Source organism: Tyto alba, unplaced genomic scaffold, assembly GCF_018691265.1.
Source record: "Tyto alba isolate M040663 unplaced genomic scaffold, T.alba_DEE_v4.0 Super-Scaffold_2, whole genome shotgun sequence".
Classification (NCBI taxonomy): domain Eukaryota; kingdom Metazoa; phylum Chordata; class Aves; order Strigiformes; family Tytonidae; genus Tyto; species Tyto alba.
The window spans coordinates 53416915-53441919 of record NW_024881282.1 but is presented as its reverse complement, the minus strand read 5'-3'; the positions used below and the strand labels follow the sequence as shown (position 1 = coordinate 53441919).

The 25005-nt window shown below is 44.6% G+C and overlaps 3 protein-coding genes and 1 non-coding gene across 7 annotated transcripts in view; 1 reads left to right on the top strand and 3 right to left on the bottom strand.

Annotated features, from left to right (window-relative positions):
* Nucleotides 1–5140: 5140 nt before the first annotated feature.
* On the bottom strand, nucleotides 5141–15032 carry KICS2 (KICSTOR subunit 2). Of its 2 annotated transcripts, XM_042792854.1 has the most exons (4): nucleotides 14752–15032; nucleotides 12562–12635; nucleotides 12347–12483; nucleotides 5141–7812 (listed from the first exon to the last, which is right to left on the bottom strand). In XM_042792854.1, the coding sequence occupies exons 1-4, from the start codon at nucleotides 14984–14986 to the stop codon at nucleotides 6996–6998; spliced, it is 1263 nt and encodes a 420-aa protein (XP_042648788.1). In that variant the 5' UTR covers nucleotides 14987–15032; the 3' UTR covers nucleotides 5141–6995. The 2 variants fall into 2 exon arrangements, with proteins under 2 accessions (XP_042648788.1, XP_042648787.1); XM_042792853.1 differs by having other exon boundaries at nucleotides 12347–12635.
* Nucleotides 15033–17375: 2343 nt separating this feature from the next.
* On the bottom strand, nucleotides 17376–21020 carry RPL18A (ribosomal protein L18a). Its single transcript, XM_032999769.2, has 5 exons — nucleotides 20914–21020; nucleotides 20297–20476; nucleotides 19569–19698; nucleotides 17931–18040; nucleotides 17376–17525 (listed from the first exon to the last, which is right to left on the bottom strand). Exons 1-5 carry the CDS (start codon nucleotides 20929–20931, stop codon nucleotides 17433–17435), a joined length of 531 nt encoding a protein of 176 aa, XP_032855660.2. The 5' UTR covers nucleotides 20932–21020; the 3' UTR covers nucleotides 17376–17432.
* On the bottom strand, nucleotides 18837–18968 carry LOC116963385. Its single transcript, XR_004408137.1, has one exon. It is a non-coding gene; the product is annotated as a small nucleolar RNA SNORA68 (small nucleolar RNA).
* Nucleotides 21021–22089: 1069 nt separating the features above from the next.
* Nucleotides 22090–25005, top strand: part of XPOT (exportin for tRNA) — a 29066-nt gene continuing 26150 nt past the window's right edge. The window contains exon 1 of one of the 3 annotated variants that reach the window (XM_032999765.2): nucleotides 22090–22301. The gene's annotated coding sequence lies outside the window, so the exon portion shown is untranslated. Of the gene's footprint in view, nucleotides 22302–22460; nucleotides 22634–25005 lie in introns of those variants that run through there. The other 2 variants (XM_032999767.2, XM_032999766.2) reach the window with 2 other exon arrangements.

Sequence of the window (25005 nt, the reverse complement as noted above, 5' to 3'; positions counted from 1 at the left end):
TAGCAGCCATCTTTTTAAGAAATCATTCTCAAGCAGAGATGTGCCTGAGGCATCCATGACATATTTGGATATAAGAGCCTTACGTGTTCAGGGATGAGTGGATCTGGCATATCATATCAGACTACAGGGATAGCAATAAAAATCAGATAGTGCCACAAATCCCACTAGGCTGATCCCAGATTCAGACCCATCTATTTTTATACCTAATAGAGAGCAAGTAACATGCAACTTCAGAAATTTACCTCCCACTTTTCTCACTGCCAGGTACAGTTAAGCAGTTCAGCCAGCTTGAGGCAACTGCTGTGTTGAGAAAATTCAGTGAATGAAATTTGAGTTCTCCAAGCAAAGCTAGTCTGCATGCAGAGTATAATTTCAGCATGAAAATGGCTGATCAACTACATGTAAGCGTATTGAATTTGCCATCAAAAACGGTGTAGGTAAATCACTTAGGAGGTTGGGGTCAGGACTTGATTCATCACACTAATTCCCCGCTTCCGTAACAAAAAATGAGAAACAGGCTTTTCCCCAAAACCTATTACCCAGCGATCACTGAAAGTAGTTTACTCTTGCTCTCTCTGGACAAGGATGCATGAAGAGAAGGGGGAGATAGCTTTTACTCAGCTTACACATCTTGCCTTCAGCAGAGCTCCAGGCACTTTACTCAGAGGTAAGCTCTACAAAAAGGCTTCCACACCTAGAATGAAACTTAATCGGCCAACTTCTAAAAATAGTTTGGACAGATTTTCAGCACCAGATTAAAAGCAGAAGGCTAAACCTGTTAGTGCTCCCAACCCCTCACCACATCCCTCTGACAAGTGCCGGCATCTCTCAGGGTGGGGACACAGGCCAACTGTACTGCTGGGGACAAAAGCAGCCTCAGCTCTCCCACTACAAGCGTAACGTTGAGCCCACAGACGAAAAGCATGGTCTCATAACCTAAGTTTTCACTCCAAGTCACATACGTTCCTAGAGCCTTACCTTCAGGTGACCCGGAGTCTCCCACAGTCCCAGGCAGTCCGTGGAGAAGCATCACTCCCAGCCCCCAAAGAACCAGACCCGGCGAGTGCAGCAGCGGGACACGTAACCCCAGGCTGCAGCAGCCACCACGGATCCTGTGGAAGGCCACGGCCCTTTCACTATGGTCCACTGTCCACGCAGTCACAGCAGCCCAGTGACGGCTGCACCCACCCAGAAAACAGGTGAGTTTCTCCTCTTCAGGCTGTTTAATCTCCTGTTTGACAACAGAATGGCCTTATAAATATCCTGGTGTTTAATGTAAACCCTTGACAGGCAGCTGAGGCTGTGGCACCCTCCAGCAAAACTTTGAAGGCCCAGGCCCAGACCCAGGGAGAGGAAACCTGGCTCTCACCTGAGAGAGCAGGGAAATACCTGGAGGGTCTGCCAAACATCTGCACAAACATGCAGAGAAGGGAGAAGAGAAACGTTGACTTTGATTCCCCTGGTCAGAGACGACATTGAACCTGCGTCTGACATCTCACTAAGAAAATGCTTAAAAGACCATCAGGCTACTGCACACGGTGGGTGACAATGTTTCCCCTGCCTGTGTTGCCAGAGAGGACTAATTCCAAGACAAAATCAAAGACTGGGAATTCAGTTTGACACAGGTGCCCCTCGTCTCCTTTAGCATCTCCCACTGGCCCTCCTTATTCTGCCTCTGACCGGTATGAATGAGGACATCATTCTCCCCACAGAAACTTAAGGGTCTTGGCTCAAGGTTGTTGACCCCAGTCCAGGATTGTATCAACTCAGCATGGCGATGCTGGCTCTTTTATGGCTCTAACCTGATGAATTTGATGTGCACACACTAAAAAACTTCTCAGTTCTTTTGTAGTAAATTATGTATACACCACAGAACCAAAATTTGGTGCCACTAACTATTTTTTCTGATCAATAAGCTGCACAAATAAAGCACAGTGTTGCACTGCTCTAAAGCTTCAGATGTTAGCCTGTAACATCATGGTAGCATACCCCAGTTAATCATGGGATACAGCGAAGCCTGTCTTAATCATCTGTCCAAAACCAGCTGCTTTGCCAACATTGTTAGTACCTAAAGACTGAATGCTGTCATCCTGGAAATAGTGTAGTTATTTTACAGTAGCCACATAAACCCAGTAGCTGCAACTAGAGGTGGGGTCTAGCACAGCTTTTGCAAGATACAAAATTTAGATTCCTCCAAAATTAGGCCAGCAACACAGAGGGGCCAGCAAAAACCTTCTGCTCACAGTCTATCTGCATCACAGTCCTTCTGCGCCCGTTCTCCCCCTGCGTGTCCTTCCCAGAGCTGTCATCTGCCCCAGCCCATCTTGCAGAAATGTGCCTTCTGCACTTTGCTATTCTTACTGCTGCCATGTACAGACAGGGCACGGTCAGGTCCCAGAGAGCTCTGTTATTCTATCACAAACCAAGTAGCTGCAACACCAGGTTGAAAGTTAGGAGGGAACTGAACTCAAACTCTCCTGGGAGCAAATTCTCCTAGAAAAGCTCCATAGCAATTACAAAAATAAGTCAGGCAGTGTGTTGAAAGCACGCAAAGAAAAGAGGCAGTTCCTGGAGGAAAATGATCTGTTACCTTTACCCTCTCCAAAGGAGACTTTATCTTTAAATCAGTCCTTCACTACCAGGTAAAGGAAGTCAAAGTCCCATCTTGCATTTGACTTCTTTATTTTGTGTGCCCACTCGGCGAAGCATTACGCTATTGCTGTCCTTTGTCAGCACTTGTTTCCAGAGCCTCTCCTGCTTTTCCCATAAACAGTTCCTGTCTTTGCACAGTTGCAGCCTAAGGGCCATCCCTGCTAAGCAGTAGTCCCCAACGGGCAGGACCAGGACGCTGCCCTACTGCTCGAGGCTCAGGCAGAGCTCGAGCAAATAAGCAGTGCTTGGCCTCGGCTGCAGCCACCCGGGCAGGGCTGACTGACATCTCTGGAACTCTGAAAAGGGGACTTCTGGAGAAAACAGGGCAGAAACACTGAAGTTTCAGCCAAGCTAGTTAGCTTGGTGCCAGCACTTCTGGAAGCAATCACAGAGCTAACCACAAGACCAGGACCAGCCGTGCTGTGCGAGACACTTCTTACTGCGAGCTGAGGGGTTACAGTTATTGGGACAAAAAAACAGGACTTGAGGGATGAAATATAGCACATTTTTTATTTTCTTAAGCAAAACTTGGTTAGGAGAAGATTGGGACCCAGTGAAGTAAAAGGCTGCAGGCTGACCTGCAGTAGCAGGCGTCACAGACACATATGCAAGGAAGCCTCAGATAGCTGATATAAAACAAAGAGCAACCACCAGAATGATCACAAGTGTCTCAAAAGGCTCCTAGGTGAAGAAGAGTGGACCAGAGCAATAATTAACTGGGAGAGTGCCATAAGATTATTTCCACTTATAACAGAGACCTTTTTTTAAGTGAATTAGATAAACACTGAGTGTTAGTATTCAAACAGATACCAGGAATTTATGTTACTTTACAATCATTAAAACCTGAATATTATGTGCATTACACATATATTGCAGTCCTTTGCAGCACAATACAAAACGTATTTATAGTTTCCATTCCCTGCATCGTTTTCATGCAAAAGGGAGGAGAAAAGGAAAGACGTTTTATTCAGAAAAAAGCCCGAACACCACATGTAAAAAATAGCTTACAAGACGTAAATATAAAATATGTAACAGATCTGAGAATACATTTGCTGTTAAATTCACATTCCAGGCAAAGGAAACTAAATTAAATGTTCTGTCTAAATCCTCATGGACTCAAGTGAGTGACAAGGTATATGAAATTTGCTACAAGATAAGCTTCCGCATTGCTATGCTAAGCAATCTGAGTGGCATCGAGAATATAAAATCTTGGTACCTGTTTTAAAAACTTTTAAATATGTCTGGAAGCATTGGCTTTCATTATGTTATCATAAACATATTTACATCTTGCATTTAAAGCAGTCATTTATACAAGACTTTTAAAGTATATTAGTACATTCAATCTTGCTTAGCTAACTTGGTGGAGAGCTGGCAGACGGGATATCACCCAGCTCAGCAAAAGTGCATTTGTTCTCTCATTCTGTAAAGAGACTGATCAATCTTTCTGTTACTGAAGTTAGTAATAAATATATTTTTTTCCAATTACTGAGTTTCTGGTACCCTTTACTTATTCCACATATATGTTCCTCCCCCTTAAATATGCAGGTTTTCATTACTGGCTTAGCCAATTTTACATTGTAGATAACTCAGTCTCCCTGTTACCTCATTCATCATTTAAAACATAAATTTGTCAAAGCAACCAGTGAGAAACTGTGCCCTAAGTCTGCATGGGGCTAACAGATCTATAAATATTCATTCATCACACATACTCACACCCCAGACACATTTAGTTTTTGGTCACAGCACACCTTGCAAAACTATTTTATACTGATTCTAGTGTAACCTCCCCTCAGCTTCACCCCTTTTCATCCAAGCCACTTCCTATGGCCTGGATTTTCTGCTCCCCACCTTGTACTAAGGCCAAGATCTTACAAGGAGAGCTTCAGCGATAGGACTCCAAAACCCAGAGACAGCTCCACAAAAGTGTCTCTCTCCAGCACCCAATTCTCTCCCAGTTTGTCTGCACACCTCTCCCATGGTGAGAGCAATGGTTCTGCCTCCCTTTGGTTCTTCATCATCTTAAATATTCAGATAGTCTTCCCCAAGAACCGGATGGCTCCTCTGGCCACTTTCCCAAGATCCTCCAAAGAAAACTGCAGCAAACCACCCCAGCACTGATAAGAGTCAAAGCAAGTCTCATCTCATCCTGCACAGAAACACCACCTAGCATCCCTTCCCTGTTCCCAAAGACACCACTCACCAAAAAACAGCAGGAGCATGAAGCAAACCACCAGGTCTGCTGAACAGTCGCCTCCTTTTCCTCTCCTCATAAAAACCACTGGGAGCAGCCTCCAGCCATTTCAGCAACTGGTAAAAGTTGCTGGTTTGCTCCCAAGGGCAGCAGATTTCTTTCACCTCTTCCAACATATCCCCTGCAACTCAGAAATGAGCAGGGAGGAGTCTGTACCACAGGCAGTCTTGTTCCCCCATCTCCTCTCCCCTTTCCCACAGGTAGCTAGTATGACAGGGAAATACTGTAGAGACAGACAAAATTTGTACAACACTTTATTACACTGCTGAAGACTGAGAATCAGTTCTGGCAACAGTCTCTTTTATGTTACTCAGGCTGAGGAAGTGAATAATACAATGTTATTACAAGGTCACTGTCCCACCAGGGAAGCACACAAGCTCTCTCAATACTGTCATTTGCAACTTTGTCCTACTAAAACGGCAATTCAAGCTGCAAAGTGTAACGCTGTTACAACCAGATGCCCTCCAGTTGCAGGTACATTTGCAACTCCTGTTATTTTCCAATGGCAAAGAGCAGACTCCTAAACTTTCGAGAGTGATACTACAGTCAGACTAAGACTTTAGGTGAAAGGCAGTAGCAGAGGTATTCACGACAGACTAACATACAATCATAGCAAAGCACGGGAAGTTCTATTTGGCACAAAGTGGAAAGTCAGAGTTTACATTTTGAGAACAGAACATGCTTATGTGATTGTAAAGAAATCAGTACTTGCAGCAAAAAGCAAGACAAGTTACCATATACCCTTCTGTGGGAAAAAGAGAATTGGTAAAAGCCATGTCTGCAATAGTATCTTTTATATTTCAGTATTAACAGAAAGCAACTTTCTGACTTCAACTCCATTTTAAAACAAACCTGATTATGTTATGCCTTACACAGTGTCAACTAAGGACCTTTACCACACTTACATGTATCATACAGCAGATCCAGATCAGTCCTCCTGAGTTCCCATGAAAGTGCTTGCACAACTGCATAGCTAACAGTCAGAAGAATCATGCAATATAAGGCTACAGGTACAGCCAAACTGACCCTTTTATTGTATTTGGAAATACTGATTTCCAAAATAAAGCACTTACAGGGTAACAACAGAAAACATACTTTTTCCAAACCTGCAGCCTAGAAGTGGTGAAAGAGACATTTTAGAATGAGGTAAACATACTGCATAGGCTATATATTTAAATCCAAAAGTGATTTGGCTTAATTGTAAAATTATTTTTGTTGTTGTTGTCAGCCAGACAAAATCACAATTTGAAGAGAGCTTTGCTGCTTTTTCCATGGAGCTGCTGCTTCTAGAATACCTGCTCAACCTCAGTGTATTTCCTTCAGTTAATCTGAGCCAAGCCTGGTACTGGACACACAATGTTACAACACTCCAGTGAATACTGGACTTCCAGCCAATGATACAGCTTTTCCTGCCCCAGCCTGTGTTCTGGAGCAATGACAAAGCTTTGTGACACAGGGTGTTCAGAAGAGAGACTGGTGCATAACAGAGAGCATCAGAGACCTCAAATATAATTTAAAACCCTTTGAAAACTAAGTTACAATTAACAATAGTGCCTTTTGTGATTCTTGTATTTTTATTTAAAACGTATCTTTGAAAGTTCGCCTTTTTTAGTATTCCCTTGTATCACTGTTTAGTTCTCAGAAGTCATTCCGGTCAGGCAATGCAGTTTTCTGAAAAGATAGCATCTTCCATCCTCACCACATTTTCAATAAACTCTGTAGAAGACAGTCAATGATCAGACTAAGATAAAGTGCATATATTCCTTTCTGATACAGGCAACAAAGTGGTGGACTGAAAAAATAAATCATACTGAAAACTGAAAACCACAAAAAAAATAATATCCTACTGTTTAGCACCCCACAATTAAGTTGTCCCACTGAGTACTGCCCCAAAAATACTTTTCTTCCAGTGTCTGTTAGCTTAAAAAAAAAAAAAAAAAAAAAAAAAAAAAAGGAACTTATAACATTAAAAATAATGGTTCCTTTTTAATTAGACTCTGAGAATCATGAATGTATGTAAACCTTGAAAGCTCCAGTTCCCTCAAGGCTGGCATACTGCCTTGACAACTTCAACGTAAACGTAGTCTGTATTTTACCCTTTGGATCCAGGCTTCAAGCTCGCAAAAGCTTTGGAGTTCTTAAGGGAATGTGAAATTTCATTGAGAAAAGAAATAAAATGATAGTCCCTCTCTGACTTCTTGGACTCAAAAATAACTACAATGGTAAAGTGAGGTTCGGGACGAGTCAGAAAGTATGTGCTTTGGACTTTGTCATCGTAGAAGTGAACAACCTTCTCCAAAGTGTTGAGGTCAGAGGTTCTATCAGTCATAATCATGATTACATTGGGCCAGTGCATAACGGGCCTGTCACTGGGCAGAGACACAACTGCAGGGTACTGATCCACTCCTTTGGGGGCTTCCCTGTAAGAATGGGGATGATGATAACCATGTCCCTGAAAACTCTCTGATCCACGATTGTCAAAAATTAAGGAAACATTGACAGCATCATACTTCCGGATGAAACTGCAAATTTTCCCAAAGTAATCAGGATTTGTTTTAGCAGTCAAAGTTTTCATTTCAGATGCTGTTGTTTGTCGACTAAGGGCCTCGTGAAAGTAAAAGCTAAACTTGGCAAGGAGAATGTTTTTGAGCTTCATCAGCCAGAGGAAGAGGTGTGGAGGTTGTACAGCCTTCTGAGACTGCCCTCCAAACAGATGTTTCTTGGTCTCTCGCTGTTTCTCAAAAATTTGGCCCCAAGTCTGTAGTTTCGTGTGAGCACTGTGCAAGTTGACCAGGGATGGAAGGAACTTCCACTCTGAGATCTGAGCCTGAGCCTTTAAGAGATGTGCAAGCACATCTACTTCCAGCTGGAAACTGCTTTCAAGAGGACTGAGGATTGGATGATGAAATCTAGAAAACATAATGTTAGTCAAGACATGAGAACTGCTGTACACAACAGTGAAATAACTAGATAGTATTTGCCAGTTCACAGACAGAAGACCAAACATCAAAGCAAAGTATAAACCAAAAAACAATCCTGTTAATTTAAAGAACAGTTCTTTTAACATAACTAGGGCAAATATTTTAGTGAACATATAGCACTCTGCATTTGACCAAAACACCTGTCAGACATTTCTCTATCAAAGCAAGGGAGTTATATTAGATCAATTCAAGAACCATCACTATTTATTTTGATTCATGAACTACTATAACACCGTTTCTCTTTAAATTCGGGTGGTTTTGTACAAATTTAAAATGCCTTCATCTTGATAGTTCTGGAATAGCAAGAAGACATTAAGTTAAATCAAAGGAATTATGTTCTAAACTTGTGTTTGTACAGGGAAGCTATAAGGAAGCAAAGTTGACTTTTTTTTTGATTCACACTAAAATTGTGATGGAAAATTAGTCAACAGAACCACGTGTAACTGTATTTACCATTGAACCAGGCCTCTAACTTCAAACCTTGAGGTACTAGAAGCAATGAAGGGGAAAAACATTTGGCAGGATTTCATTGTATCACAGTGAAGATGCTGTAACAACCAATTTCTCTCACTAAAAATTCTGGTCAAGATCAGCTCTCAATTTAACAGATGTTTAAAACCAAATCAAAACAAAAACCTAACACCACATCTACCAGGTAGAAGTGCCATCGCACATCTTATTCACAAGAGCGATCCTACTGTTAGAACAAATATCAATTAAATGGAATTTTATAGATCCATTCTATAGCTTTCTCTTCTCACTTCATTTTTTCTGAACATCAAGGAAAAACAGACAGATCCAGACTACCTCTCTTCCCTTGATACTCAAATTACTTGTACATTTATAACATCATTAATAAATACATATTTAATCCAAACTGTGCAAAACTGTTCCAGTTACAGAAGCTAAATAGTTTAGAAAGAATAAGTCTCCATCAAAGTGGCCTTTTTAGTAAATGTGTTCCCTAACAGGCATTTAGGACTCAAAGAAGTCTCCGACACAGAACAACCACCAGTTCAAAGACAAGACTTGATGAGATTTCCATTTAAGTAAAGATAGATTTAACCCCTCACTTCCGAAAAATATCCTGGGTCTTGTTACCGCTTTAAAACAAAGAAGTTTGTATTGAATTCTTCCAACCTTTAACAGCTCATCTTTTAAGTCAAAGTGACTCCATCACTCCCCTCAGCTTCCAGGACACAATACGTATAATCCATTTTGGAAATAACTTGGTTCAAAACTACAACACTTAGTTTTGTTGTGGACCAGAAGAGAGAATGAGGATTTTGGGGGTTTCATCCGCTCTCCCTTTTTTTTTTTTTTTTTTCTTCTCTCCTGACTTTCCATCAAGCTCTTGCCAAAACATCAATTCCTAGGCTCTTGAAAATTGTCTGACAATTTTATCACTATTTTTAAGTGTCTCTTCTTTTGACAGCCACAAAACATGTCTTGAAAGGATTTGCTATTAAGATGTAAGTCCAAAATTGTTTGAAGAAAATGAAATTATCAGTGTCATAAATCAGTTGATGCAACATGTTCTGCAAACAGGCTAGGTTGGGTGACCAGCCACCTTCTGTAGACAGTACATCAACCATCATATCTACCTGCCATAGCAGAGATACAGTGATTACTAGCTACTTCGGTGGGTCTGGAAGTCCAAAACATATTTACATTTCTTTGAACAAACAAGAGTCAATTAAAAATAATATTTTGCTAACAGTCAACATTACATATTTCCAATGGTCTTGGTATTCAGCCAAAAAGTTTTGTAGCCATGCATTAGAATGGGGGAAAAAAGCATTATAAAACATTATTTGTTCCAGATAGTCCTATCAAACATACACTTAGCACAGTGTTTTCCACACACTTGCCGTCAGACGAAGAAGTTTATTCTTCTGTCTTAAAAGCAATTAAAAAATTCGTACTAATGCTACACTGCCAAGTCTCCTGGATTAACATTATTACATACAGCGTCCCACTTCTACTTTGCTTCATGGCTCATAGCTATTTTCATGTTTCACTACACAGCAGGATTTGCTAAACTGCTTTAATCCAAAAACACACACCTCAGCCACAGCTGAGTAGCTTGATATGGTTGCAGAGTAAACTAACAGGTTGTGTACTCAGTATATCTGCAGTAATTAAGTTTCATAACACAGAAGCATCTGACTGAACTCAGCATCACTTAAAACAGACAGGTTTTTACAATATTTCAATAGTCAAAGTGTTAAGAACTCAAAAACACACTGGAAAATTGATTTTATTTCTTCCCCCTTTAATCATTCTCAAAAGCAAAGGGATGCTAGTTTTGTTTTGCAGACTATGAGTAAGCTTCATTTTTCTACAACTTTTTATTTCCTTCCATTGATCACATATGCATGCATGTATTTACAAAATGCTGACTAGATAAAAAACATTTAACACTTAAAAATAACTACATCAAAATGGCTTACTAGTTACTTTTTCATTTTATACTAGGCTTTTAAAGGATCCTGCTTCTGATGCTGTTTTAATTATTTCAGTTAAGATCCGACCCAAACCAGTATTTTAAAAATTCAGGAAAAGTTACTTCTTCAGCTGTGTTCTACAGAAAAACATGAGAGGAAAATGTCTAGTATCAGCTGTGTACAAGTCAGCAATAAGAAGTAACAGAACAGCTTTAACCTGCTCAAGAGTTAATGATTTTTCAGATACAGACAATATGACTTGATTGTTGACAGTCAATTAATTCTGTTGTACCTTTACCAGCAAGAAGTTATTTGCTCTACGTTATCTGAACAGCTATTTTTAAATCTAAAGAGAAGAAAGCAAGGCCAGAAGCTATCTACAGAACAGATGCCTTGTCTGGCCTTAGCACAGTTGGCTGAAATAGTGGCACACATCCTCACCCACAAGTGAGGAATGTATTGTCAGAAGGAAGAGACTGGGTAAGGACAAGTTTATTTGACCTTTCACCTGAGAGGGTCAACAGACTGTAAAACAGAAATACCTTCCAGCCAGCACACATCAACATAACAGCAAGATCGGTGTTTTTCTCAGGGAGATACTTACTGATTTAAAGAGTTTATAATAAACAAATTCAAAGTTCAGACGTGTCACTGAAATTTATTTAAATAGCGTAGTAAAACACTTCATATATAACACATCTCCAGTCACTCCGTCAAAGTATCAGTTTTGGTTTTGAGATTTTTAACAGTGCTGTTGACTCAGCACATGTTCAGAACAGATGGCGATGGTTGGTGTACAACATAAATCAACTATTCAAAAAAAAAATTTAACTCCCTTTACTCTTTAATTTTTATCGCACCAAGGAAAAAATATGTAAGTATCATTTTTTTACTGGACTAACAGCCCTGATATTGAAAGGGTTCACAAACCAAGAATTGCAAAAAAATCACTAGTTAGATCACATAGACTAGTTTTGATTGTCAAAGAGCAAACCTGTGTAGCAATTTGCCTGTTATTCCTAAAAAAATAAGGGAGTTGGCTGTAGTGCTTTCATTGGGAATGTCAGAAAGCAGCACTGAATTATTTTGATTTTTCCTAGGTGTACACTTTAAAAATTGTAACTGAAAAAAATAAGACCTCAGAATATTCTCCCCAAATGTCTTGGACACTATTTCAGGAACAAAGGTTTTTAAAAATGCAGCTACATTTGAAAGCAAATTTCCTACAATGGCTGTATTGTTTTGCTTTAAAATAAAGAGCTAGAATTTGAGCTTGTTGACAAGCATTCAAAAATTCTCTCTTTTTTTAAACTGCCATCACTTTCAAGGCTTACATGTGTTAGATGGGAAATAACCACACCAGAGTAGTTTAGAAACATCCTAGGATTCTTGTAATTCTATTAGATCTTAAACTCAAGAAACAATAATGGCACGGAGCAAAGACCCAAAGGTGCTCCTTCTACTGTCTCCAGTACCTCTCACAGAACATGGTAACAGAACACTATAAAACCCTACTGGGTAGGCCAAATAGCAACAGTGTAGCTTTTAGAATTAAGCAGACATATAATCCAGTCTAAAAGTAAAATTGTTGCACAAATCTGTTTTATTTACATATCAATTTTACTGAAGTCGAAATGGAATTAAGCCTTGTTTCCCCTCCACTCGCAATGAATAGCCACAAGAACTCTTACATCTTTTACAAGGAAAATTACTCTTCTCTGCTGGATATGAACATGCAGACTATTAATTAAGGAATAGGAAAGATGGCTCCTAGAACATGATGAGTAGAAACACTCTCCCTTTTTTATTTTTCTTCTTCAGAGGAGGAGTCATATTTTGAGACATCACACATCTGATGCTGCTGACCAGCATTCACTTCATGCATGAATCTATGCTAGGGGCTATGCTGCTCAGAAGTCAAAGGACAGCAAAGTCTTTAGGCTTGCTTTGAACCTCAGCATCATTTATTACAGATCATATGTCTGAGTACTTACTGCCAGCAAATAAGCACTGACCTTGAGCTGTATTTCTTTAAGATGGATTCCAAAATGTTTACCAGTTCCTCAGAGTTAATGAACTTTTGGGTGCTGAGCGTGTACATTTTTTCATAGAAGTCAGCAATTTCCATCCGAGCCTGAACAAAAAAACAGAGCTGTTCAGACAGGTGAGAAAGCAGCTCTTCCAAGTGAGGAGCTGTTCCTCCTAGTGCATTGCGACCCGTCGCCACCACCTTCTTCAGCTCATTATGCAGAGATGTGTAGATGGTTCGGATGGAGTCCTTTCGGCTGAAGAATGACTGACCACCTGTTCAGATAAATATGGAGGTATTACCAAAATCCAGGGACAGCAAAGATAGACAGCAATACTGGAAAATTGTTTATAGCCACACTTGTCTTTCCCTAGGTGCTCCTAAGTGTTGTTTGATCACAGAAATTTTTTTGTAATCAAGAAACACATTTCAGTGTATTATTTTCCAAGTAACTAAATTACACCTAGCATATACTCAGAAGCACTCTATGTAATTTCATGCAAATTACACTTGTCCCAGTTCATATCTCAGCAGCCAATGACTCCTGCAAAACTTTCAACTCCCTCACATCTGCATCGGTTATGGCACAACCTTTCAGAAAACAAGGGTTCAGTTAAATTTGCTATGATACATGACCCATGGGTAACAGTATTTCCAGAAGTCAGAAGAATCAAGACATCAAGAAATTTTAATAGACTCCACTTCTACTAATAACTCTAGATCTTTTAAAGAGAATTCCCCTAACAATACCTCTTCAATCGTGAAATACTCAAATTTGAAAAGCAACCTTTAAATGGGAACCATGGGACATCTGCATGTACAAACCGAATGTTTCCAGTCCCTACACAATCTTAATATAAGCCAGAATCCAAAGGGGAAAACAATCAGTTTATCTCAATGATACCACAGTGCTGGTTAATCCATAACTAAAACTGAGAGGAAAAAAAAATCCAAAAGAAGTCTCTGCTTCCCTCTACCTGCTCAGTACTGTGAAGAATTTAAAAAAGGAAAAAAGACAAAAATACTCAAAGTAAAAGATACTTAATTTTGATGCTACCAAAAGACTGTACAAAAGTACTAACCTTATTTCATATTTTCTATTTACACATGACCTACGTGCCACTGTGGTACTCAACAGCTGCAGCAGAGCAAGGATCATAGGGACTGAATCTGTGGAACTTTTAAAGATATTCCAAATTTAGGTTCCACTTTGAAACTGCTTATAGATTTTGTAATGGTGGAGGATAGTCCTTTTCACATCCATTTTACACCGATAATGTTCAAGAGCGACCTTAGCAATTTGAAGCAGAAAGGCAGAGAACTGGTTATCATGATGAAAGAGCTACCTTCCTAAACCAAAAGCTGCCCTCTGGTCATGGGCAGGATGAAGAATCATCTATTGCTGTTGTTCATGAATTATATAAAGAAACAAAACTCTCTCCCTTCTGTTGTCAATTTTATCCTTTCTATAAGCACCAAATTCACTTCTTAAAAAGTCAGCCTTATAGACAGAATTTTGTCTGTAGAGAACTTCTTATAAAATAGTTCCAAGTCACCACTTAAACATCAAAGCAGAGTTTTCTTGATGCTTTACAGCATTACACATCAGACTCATACCCCTTGATCCATTTTCCATGCCAGTCCGCAGTTCAAAGAGAAAATAAGCAGCTTTGCCCAGAGGGCAGCATGATGACAGCTCGTCCTGGGCCAGCTTGGGATTTTTCTATTCTCATACTGAGAGAACGAGAAGCAGCCAAGACTGCGGCCAAAACTTCCTGAGATCCTGCAGAATCTACACGAATAACAATTTTTGGGAGGCTATCTCCAGCCCCAAGTAGTTACAGGTATGCAGCTCTAGTATGAGGCCCTGGAACTGTGACACGAAGCAGCTTTAACCCTTTGGTCACCCCACTGAGCTCACCTTTGCCAGAAGCTCAGCCAGAGCATCCCAGCACAGAAACACCTCTGGTTAAACCTTGGGAACCGCAGGTAGGCAGCCTACCAGCCCACAGAGGGACGTGCCGATTCGCCCAGCCCCTGTGCCACCTGTCCTCTCCCTTATTCTTCAGGGGAAGCCCAAAACGGCACAGCCGATTTCACACTAGGCCCACGGACACTCGTGGACCCCGCACTCGTGTTTCAGACCTGCACCTCGCCGAGGCCGGGACCTGCAGGCGCTGTGCGACTACCGGCCGCCAAGTTTTCCTCACAGCTGCCCGTTCCCCATCCGCGGAGCTCACCCCGGGGCAGGCCGTGAGCGGGCCCACGGCCACGGGCGCGCCCCCCCCCACCCCCAGCAGCCACCCGAGGCGTGGTGAGCGAGGGGCAGCCCGGGCGCAGCCAGGGGTCCCCGGGGAGTGGAGAGGGGCGCGGAGGGCGGCGCGGCGGTACCTAGCTTCTGGCCCAGGAAGGTCATGCTGTGGTAGGCCTTCTCGGCGGCGGCCAGGTGAGCCAGCCCGGCCAGCAGGGCCAGCCAGCTGGCCCCCGCGCTCTTGTTGGCCTCCCGCTCCTTCTCCACATTGTCCTTGGCCTTGTCGTAGGAGAAGATGCCCAGGTGGGAGAAGAAAGTCTCCAGCACGGCCTGCTCCACCGGCACCGGCGCGCCCAGCGGGATCGACTCCCCCATCCCGCCCGCCCGCCGCCACTTCCGGGTCCGGCGCGGGGGAAGGAGCTGTCACCGCCCCTCTGCGCGAGCCCGCCCTTGCCACGTGACGAGCGAGGCGGGGGGAGAGGGGGAGGAGTTTGTTCCGGGTCACGTGGGTGGGGCGGGGTGTAACGGCGGGGCGGGTGCTGTGGGAGGGAGCGGCTCGGCCCACGCCACGCGGGGGTTTCAGCCGAGCAGCCCCCCCGAGGCGTGGGATGGTCCAGCGGCCGGCTCGGAGCGGGAAGCTCCGAGGCCCCACAGCCGGGGAGGTGGGTGAGTCCGAGGCCGGTATTCGATGGCCTGCCCGTGGGTCGGGCAGCCCCGCAACGACCGTCAAGCAGGGTCTGAGAAAAACAGCCGGAGTGGGAAAAAAGAAAAAAAAGAGAGAGATAAGAGATGGTGGGGAGTGGAGTTGCTCCGAGCCGTGGCATGCCTCAGACACCCGCCAGTAACAGAACTGTGGTCACGGGGTGGGTGACGTGGAGGCTGGAGGTGAGGAGGCCACCTGGGCAGCCCAGGGTGCAGCCGGGTCCGGGGGGTCCTGGGCAGGCAGGACGGCTCTGCTCTGGTGCACCTTGTGCAGTTTTCGGGGCCGTCTGTCCAGTGAACGGCCTTTGCTTCATCATCCACAAAATGAACACTGAAGTCGGCACCCTTGGTTTAAGCAGCTTACTCATCCCCATAGGTGTAATAGGTAGGTCTGCGGGTCGGCCTGGGGGTCGGACCCAAAGGAAGTGTGTGTAAATTAAGGGGGAGCGAGGCAGGCAGGGGAAAAGCAAGCAAGCAACAGAAAGTGAAGAAGATGAAGGAATTCCTGATGAACTCTGACAGGACCAATGCAGAACCCCGGACCGGTGATGTGTATTTCCCTATTCTCTATCTCCCTTCTTTTCCCCCTTTTCCCACTAACGCAAGGCATACTGTATCACTTGCTATAATTCGTTATATATTTAGCCAATTATTGTATATCCAATTAGTACATTGCAGAATATTAATAAATGTTTGTGCATGGACTTCAAGACTTGTCTCACCATTGTCCACTCCATTGGGGATTTACAAATCTAAGTCATCTTTCTCCCTTGTCTGAGTGGGAATTGACAGCTGGCCACCAGCCCTGGTTCCTGTAACGAGCTCTCCTCCACCCCACCACATTGGTTTTTATGAAAGTAAAAATAAAGCCCATTTTCATGCTGAATTGTTCTTCCAAACTAAAAGTGTGTAAATACAAGGTCTTGAAGGTGGCCTTATTCCCACCCTTTCGCTGGTGGGACTCCTACAGGACCCTCCAGCTTGTCTGAACATTCTGTGTTTATAGTACACCCTCCCTCATGGCTGGGATATCACAAATTACCCAAATTAATCCCCTTTTTTCAGATTGCATGTTGGATGGGTGAGCTCCCTGAACTGAGGCAACACAGAGGAGTGCAAAGCTGAGCCACAGGGCCACAGAAAGGGGCTGCAGTGGCAGCATTTGCTGGAACGGCCACCCCCCCCTTACTGTGAGCAAGGCTCTCCCTCACTTGGAATCAACAGCTCTCCAGCTACTCTGAAACAAAAACACTCCCCGTTTTCTCTCTGGACACTTTTTCCCTGCGCTCTACTTGCGCCTGCATTAGTTTTTAAGCTGACACCCAGACAGAACACAGCACCAGCTCTCACTCCGGGCAAGACCCATACTAGCTAGCTGCTACCTCATCCAGGAAACACTTAAAACTCCGTAACAGGCACCCAATGCAAAAAATGGCTTCAGGTGTGAAGCAGCCTTAGTAAGCCTTAACTATACAGTATCAGCAACATATTTTTTTTTTACTGTGGCATTATATTGTAAACAGAGTAGGGTTTGGGATATAAAAAATGTATTTGGGTTTGGATATAAAAGTTTATTTTCATCAGAACACTTGGTGTAATATCAAAGGTAAGTTTTCATTTCTAGGTGCCGGTACCTCTATATGTGTACATGAATTAATTCAGAATGATGTGGAACATCCTTGGAAGGATTCAAGTTAGAACTAAGGTTTTAGCTTTAAATGCTTAAAGCTTGAAGTAGCTTAACTTAAGTTATAAGGTCTTCATTCCTACAGCTGGCAAGTTTAAGTTCTGCATGCACAGAAAGATGCCTTGTTCCTGAATTCAACTGTATTTACTTAGCATGCTTAAGGGACAAAATGAATGTAGGATTTTATAGCTGCTCAACAACAGACTTACTCTGACCTGGAAATCCAGTTAACATTTTGGTTTACTGATGGGTTATTTTGGTAATTTAAGTCAGCACCTGAAACATTTACCTGTTTCAAGGCAATCACAGCTGAAAATAGTAGGCTGCCGAGACTCCTAGGTATCCAAGACACTGTTTCCATAAGACAACAAGGGGTCAAAGGTTCAAATAAGATGTTTATTACAACACAGAGTTGACAGCACATTTTCCTATTCAAAAGAAAGTATTTGGTCTCTTGGTGGTGAAACGTGGTTTGTGCTGGCGACGCAGAACTCTGTGTGGCAGAGGGAACTTGATTTTAGAATCCTGAAAAAAAAAGTTTCTACGTTAATTGAGATATTAGATGAAAAGGAAATAGTTTGCAATAGCTATATTTAACTAACTTACGTATTGAAAAGTAATGTATCCACAGATTAGATATACTTCATAGGAGTTAACAGATGCCTTAGTTTTGCATCTCTTTTTGAAAGAAATGCCCACTAAAGACAAGTTTGCTGCAACATCATATGGATTTGTTTCAATTTCTTTCAAACAGTTCTAGCATTAGAAGTCTTGATCATAATATAACATAATTGTAAACCTACGCATGCAAGTTTGGTTCCCTCCCTGTTTTTGTGTGCAAAGCAAACCTGTCACAGACAAGAGAGCTCCCTGCTTCTGCTCCAGTGTTAGACTGGGACCCACTGGCCACTGCAGTGTTACTTCACTTACATGGAACTGCTTGACTGCTGGTCTACGGCACTTGCTAGCAGCAATTTCCTCAACTTTCATGATCTGAATAGAGTGAGCACGGGCACGATGACGGGCTCCCATATCACGGTCTGTAACAAGAGAACTCATTAAAAAAAAAAAATCTTAAGACAACCTCAGTTCAAAAATTTTACTACCATCTTCTCAGAAAATGTTAATAGTACCATCTACAGCTTCTAAAATTTCTGATCAACTCTACTTAATCACACCAGTTTTAGTACCTAAAGCGATGTCAGAAATACCACAGAACCAACCGGCAGCAGCAAATTCTTCCTGGAACTCATAACCTAACCATACTCCTCCAAGAAAGTGTCATCTTATTCTCCTTGCCTGATTTCAAGAAGGTACGCACGTACAGAAGTAATCTACATGGAACCATTTCATTTTTTGCACAAGACAGCTGTGATTCTGAATCAACACTGAAATACAATTACAGGAAATACGTGTGACCTTCAAAAAAATCTCCCAAAAGGAAGGTGCAAGTAAAGATAGGATCTGAGGTTATCTTTACTTTTCTTAAAATTGGTGAGTCATAGAAACACAAACTGATATTTAGCCCACATAATTAAGCTTTCAGAACAGGAAGAAGCCATCTGTACATGGACTACCTGAAAATTCCTCCCTGTGGTAGTGAAAATCACTGCCTTCAAATCATGATGCCTATAGGCAGTTCCATGAGCTATGCCTGTTGAAATACTATTGTGCTTACAATGCTTCCCATGACGATCTAACATACCTATTAGAAACTTACCTGGCAAAAGTATTCTTGAACATAAAGGTATCAAAGTCATTGTATCATGACAAATTAAGTTCTCAGGTCTCTTAAGCAGTCCTTCAGTACATTAATTAACAGGAATTATTGTAAATTAATGTAGAACCTTAAATTTCACTTCCAACAGCACTTCAGCTTTTGAAAGGCGACAAGATACATTTAATATCTGCACACATGACAAGAATATCATTATTAAGAACAATATTCTTTGGGTTTTTATGTGCATTCTGTACTGTTTAGAACAGTTCTGGATTGAAATATCAACAGTATCAGCTATACAAGTTGTCTCTCCCTCGAGTACTTCACATAACAGACTGAAATCGGAACAACCTTTAATTCACCCTGAGCCAAGGCACTGGGATCTTAGAGCAACACAGATTATTTTTTTTCCCCCTGTGATTTTTTTCTTTTCATCTGCTCTCCAAAGGACAGAAGCTATGACATTCCACATGTATCTGACATTCTCTCCACAAGACTTGGGATGATATACATTAAAACAACAAAGTGCAAGATATACAGCACCTAAAAGGTCATGAAACTCTCAGTCTGTATAGCAAAACTCATAACTAGAATTGTACAAACTAACACTAAGATGAAGTGGGAATATTTTCATCTAGAGAAACTGTATGAAGAGTGGTAACGAATAAGATACTACATACATCATACACATACATCCATGGACTTCTTCAGGAATTCCCCACTTCATTTTTCCAGTGTTTCAGTTACCATGTGTCAAGTCAGCAGACTTTATGCCTGCTTTAAAATTTAATCTTGTGCTTATATACTAGTCCTATGCTTTTATACTTCAAAGAGTTACATGTACTTACAGCACTGAGTGACAGCACCAGCCGTGGTCAAATCCCTGTACTCCCTGTACATGTTGTGGGTTCCACTACGAGAATCATAGCGCAACCAAATACCAAAATTTTTTACCCGCAGAGGGGACTTCTCATACACCTGGAATTACACAAAAACACAAATGTAGTTAGAGACAGGACACCAACACTGTTTTACAAATGTTATGAATTAATATTTTAGCGCTCTAATGAAGCCACTGCGCTAAGTTTTACTGTCAAAAACAACTATTTGCGCTTTCCCCACACCAACACAGCTACAATTCAAGTGCTGGCAATTCAGAATAAAGAGTTCAGTAATTCAGTGTGGAAAGAAAAATATACACAGGATTTCAGCTCTGAAGAATTTCCTTTAAGCATCAAGATAGAGGACTGTAAGCATACAAATATCTACTTTCCAAGGATTACTAATGTCCAGATGAGTATTAAAAAGTCTATTCCACGATGAAGCAAGCAGAACCAGTCAACAGCGCTAACTAGTGGCACAGTTTATAACTCTGCAGTGCTGGGAGATAAATTTCCTTTTAGTTTACTGGACATATACTGTCATTTTGAAGAAACGAATTTGTCACTCGGCTTCACAGCAACTGCAAGATAAATCAATTTATCACCCCCAATAATAGTGCTTCATATAAATATCTTCACTTACTACCTGGAATTCCTTACAAATTTCCCGCTTTTTTAGGTTTTTAATCCCGCACCTGGCCACAGTACACAATCTCTCCAGAAGACTTCTTCATCTTCTTCAGCTGAGAAACGAAGTACCAGAACCGGGACTTGGCGACAACGTGGTTGGGAGCGAAGATCCGCATGCGGTAGAGAGGAGGGGTCGTGCATTTCGGCGTGGGCAAGCATCGCCCAACCACCTTGTACTCCCGCAGCTGGAGGGAAACGAAAGACGGGCCGCCCGCAGCGTGAGCCCCTCAGCGCACCGCCGGCCCAGCCGCCGCCGCGCCAGCCTCGCCCCACCCCGCCACGGGCCGCCTCCATGCGTGAACACCGCGACGACAGCAGGCTAACCCAGGGGAAGGGGTAAAGAGAGAGACCACCGGCCGAGGCGGATGGCCCAGCTGTGCCGCCTGCCGATCCCGGCCCCCCTCCCCGGGGCGGCGCGGCCTCCTCACGCGTCATGCGGGAGCGGCGCTGCCGCCATGTTGGCCGCTCGCCTCCCTCGAGGGCCAGGCAGGGCCGCTGGGGCGCTCTCCAGCGCCGCAAAGCCCGTGCCGCCGCCCTCCCAACGGCCGCCTCAGCTTCAGTCCCAGTCCCGTTCCCGGTGCCGGGTCCCGGCCTCGCCCCCCGCGCCCCGGCCTTCGCTCACTGTGCCCGACGCCTTCATGGCGCTGCCTCCGCGGCGGCCCACAGGAAAGGAAAGGCCGCGCGCGCCGCCGCCTCGCGTCACCCGCTCGCCGGCCGCCCCGCCCCCGCCCGTCCTCTCCGCTCATTGGCTGGGCGGTAGAGCGCGATTGGGAGAGGCAGCCGTCAATCTCCTCCCGCGGCGGTCGGCGCTGGGTTCCGGGGCGGTGGTGTGGCGTGGGCAGCCCGGCCCCGAAGCCAGCAGAGCGGCGGGACCCTCTCTTGGTCGCCGTGGCCGCGGAGGACGTTGCAGAGCGGCTTTCGGGGCGGTAGCCGGGCATGGAGGGCTGCCAGAGGAACCCTTCTCACTCGTGGTCCCGTGGGAGACCGGGGTTGCTGGCTACCGTGAGGTTGCCCCTGTGGATTTCCCCCCACACACGCATACACGCACTCAGTTTGTGGGATCCTCTTTCCGCGGCTGGCCCTGAGTACTGGCACTCCTGTGCACCGTGGACTCGATAACGGCTCTACAGTAACGGCGAGTGGGGTGCTTGAGCACCCCGCGCTTTCTAAAGCTGCACTGCCACAGCCAGGAGACGCGCGTGGGTTTTGCCCTGAAAGATACTGTAACAGCAACACAGCTGTAACAACTTTGCAAATAGCTTCGTCCTCCTCTTGCAGTTATTTGCATTTAGTCTTTTTAGGTCTGTACAGACAAGCACGCATGTAATCGCGCAAAACCCCCATCGCTTCGTCGCAGAGTAACTCGCAACGGCACACCCGCAGAGCATCGGCTGCGTTACTCGCCTCCTCACTGACAAGCCCACGCCGATGCTTTCGCAGCGTGGGAGTTGGGGCCCGCCCGTGTCCGTGCGAGACACCAAGCGGGTCGCCCGCGGAGCGCGCACCAGCCTGGCCGCATAGCACGATTGCCGGATCCTGGAGGGGCGGGACGGGTTTATTAAATCGGCTCCGGTTTATTAATTCGGTGGTTTCGCGGGGTGGTGGGAATAACGAGGAGCAGCACCGTCGGGGGGGGGGGACGGGGACCAGGGCGCCACGACCACGCGCGGCAGGGGGCGGGACTACGGCTCCCAGGCTGCCGCGGGGCCGGAGCGGGGAGGTGAGAGCGGCAGGCTGGGCTGTCGGGGGCGCCGCGGGGCACGCTGGGAGTTGTAGTCCCGTGGCGCGGGGGGCGGTGGCAGCAGCATCAGCTTTCCTTCCCGGAGGCCGTTCCGCACGCGCGAGGGCCGCGGCGCCTCCCCTGGGCGTCCTCTCCTCCTTCCTCCTCCTCCTCCCGCCGCCGACCGAGGCGGCGCGGCCTGCCCTGGCCCGCTCCCTATGCTCGTGGCGGTCGCGGAGCTGTGGGGTGGGAGCCGGCAGCGCCGCCGTGATGGAGGAGTGACCGGGAAGGTAACGGGGACACGACACGCCACGCAGCGTGGGGTGACTCAGCCCAGCGGTGGCGGAGCAGGGGGGCGGTTGTTGGGGGTTGGGCCTCCCCGGTCGTTGCTGGCGGAGCGGGGGGGGGGGGGGGCCCGCGGCGCCTCGGCGGCGGGGAAGGGGCGGCGTGGGCGCCCGCGGGCGTTGCCGCGGAGCTGGCGGCGTTGGGCTCCCTCCAGTCAGCCGGCCGGTCCCAGTCAGCCCGGCGCCGTCTCTACCGCAGCTGGGAGGCTCTGGGGAAGGTCCTCTGTGAGAGCCGGTGGGGGCGTGCTGGAAAAATATTGGGATTTTTCATTTCTAACGTACGCCGCAGCTTGTGGGGCGGTTATACTCGCGTGCTGCGGGAGCTGTGGCTCCGGGGGAGGGGGGGGGGGCGTGGAAAGGAAGAAGTAACTAAGCTCTTGGACTGCAACGTGGGAGGGGGGGGGGGGGGGGAGAAGTCCACGACCTCCCCCCCGCCCCTCCCTGTCGCGCCGCTGTCGGCGTGCGGTGGCTCCCCGGGGGGAGGAGCGCTTTGTCACGCCGCGGCGGCCCCGGGAAAGGGCTGGAGGGTTGGTTAAGTTGCAGTCTCGGTGTCCTCGCCGCAGATCCGGGGGCGGTGGGGGGGTGCGAATGCCCGCCGACCCTCCTCGGCTGCGCTGGTGAGCCGCGCCGCTGCTGTGGGCTCTGCGGCCAGAGGAGGCCGGGCCGAGGTGGCGGGGTGGGGGGCCCGGTAAGAAGGCCTTACTGCTCACAGGGAATTCCTGGCCCGGTAAGAATGGGCCCGAAAAACGAAGACCTGCTATGTCACTTCCAGAAAGAAAAACTTTCTAGTTGGGTTGAAAAGTTCTCGAGGTAGCTATGGTTTCACAGCTGTTGGCTTTAACCACCTATTAGGTCAGTGTAAAGGCTCTAGAGCCTAAGAGTCTGTAAATATGATCAAGACTTGCAGCAAGCAAATTGGAGATCAAAAAATAATGTGAAAGATGATCTTTTAATGTATTGGTTTTATTAGAGAGAAAACTCAAGGGAATTAAAATGAAGCGTGCCCCTGGCTCCCAGTGTGCTATCGCAGTCTTGTAAATACCTAAAATGAGAGCTGTAAATTAAGTATTCTTCAATTGTTAGTTGTTCCCTTGGTTAGCATCTGTAGTTAAAATGCTCTGAATGCTTTCATTATTAGGGCATATCTGGACCTAAATTGCACACCTTTGGCCATGTTAGTATTTTTAAACTGAGCGTTCTTCCCCACTTGAAGTGTGACTACATTTTCTTCCTGCTTTCCTCTACGAAAGTGGTCTCTACTGTCAAATGCATTTATAAGTATTTAATATATGAGAACAAATAAGCCATCCTGATGGGAGATGCATATACCTGTATGACTTCACTGTTAAGGAACTGCACCCTCCTAATTATAGAAAGATCAATTTGCCACTGAACATAGTGTACTGCTTAACAAGAAAAGTGTCTTTACATAAATAACACAATACTTTCTATGCAGCTGCGTATTAAGTATTAATGTTATCGATTATTTTTTATTAATAAATCTTGCTTTAATGATATGATGTTATAGCTGAGTATATCTTGCAATGGATTTTGCAAACTGTAAGTACTGTTAAAATTGCAGTTCAATTTTGCTTTTTGAAGTATAACTGCCTGGTAAGAGATTTGTGATGGAAAACCTACTTGCTTAACTAAAACCATACAGCATGAGAAGCTATTTTGTTGTCTTTCTCAAAAAGCTCATTCAAATAGGCTATCTCATTAGGTGTTTTCTAGAGTTGGCTAGTCGAGCTGAAACTTAGAAAAGGTTATATGATAGAAGACGAAATTTTAAATACACTCATGTAGCATATACAAAATCAGTAGAACTGGTTGGCATGCTAGTAGCTAAACAAGTGAAGAGAATATGTATTTGAGCCAGGTTATTTTTAATAGCAAAATTTATCACCCAGGTGTAGAAGGTTGTTGCCATTTGGTCAGATAATGTAGTGATATCAGCAGGAAAATATGCCAAAATATGCTTCTGTATATTACATAGTTTTACTTGTATGGCTCTGGACCAGACCCTAATCGAAAGATGCTATAAAAAAACCCACAAAAACCCAAGCCCCCACAATTTTCATCTGCAGCACTTTATCTTAATCTGGCTGTTTTGGATGTTGATTATGGGGAAAACAAGCTGGGGATGCAGAGGGAGAAGACTCAGCAGAGCAACTTTAATCTCTAAGGGTTTTGACCCTGAGCGGGATTGCTCTGTGTCGCAAGGCAGCATGTGAAGCTTGTTTTGCCACGAGTCATCGCTTTGTTCCAGATTTTCTGGTTTCTATACTGCTGCAACCTGCAATTTTTTTTTGGTACGAACTCAATTTTACTTACTAAATTGCTTTTCATGATGCATTTTGTTATAGTGTATTTTGTAATTACTTTTATAGAAATGTCTCTCTAGTACCACGTTAAATTTTGGGCTCTCCTTATCAGGCATGCTTGCTGTCAGTTGTCACGGTGCCACCTTTCTTCCAGTGGGGGAGGGTGAACAGTAGAGCATGCACAAGACACGCAATACTAAGAAATCAGAAGTTCTACCTATAGGCATGTAGGCAGCTTCAAACCACAGCTCCTTTGTATTTCCTCTCTTCCTCTTGTCTGTCTTCTTTTCCCCTGCCTCCTACATACTTACGTAATGAGGCCTAAT

Excerpts from the sequence above, each read along its gene's own strand:
- KICS2 (XM_042792853.1), bottom strand. The coding sequence starts at position 14,986 with ATGGGGGAGTCGATCCCGCTGGGCGCGCCGGTGCCGGTGGAGCAGGCC. Across the intron at positions 12,636-14,751 it reads CTTCCTGGGCCAGAAGCTAG|GTGGTCAGTCATTCTTCAGC; the intron begins GTACCGCCGCGC and ends TTATCTGAACAG. Across the intron at positions 7,813-12,346 it reads TTAAAGAAATACAGCTCAAG|ATTTCATCATCCAATCCTCA; the intron begins GTCAGTGCTTAT and ends TATGTTTTCTAG.
- RPL18A (XM_032999769.2), bottom strand. Across the intron at positions 18,041-19,568 it reads TGGTGCTGTCACTCAGTGCT|ACCGTGATATGGGAGCCCGT; the intron begins GTAAGTACATGT and ends CTCTTGTTACAG. Across the intron at positions 17,526-17,930 it reads CAGCAGTCAAGCAGTTCCAT|GATTCTAAAATCAAGTTCCC; the intron begins GTAAGTGAAGTA and ends TTTTTTTTTCAG.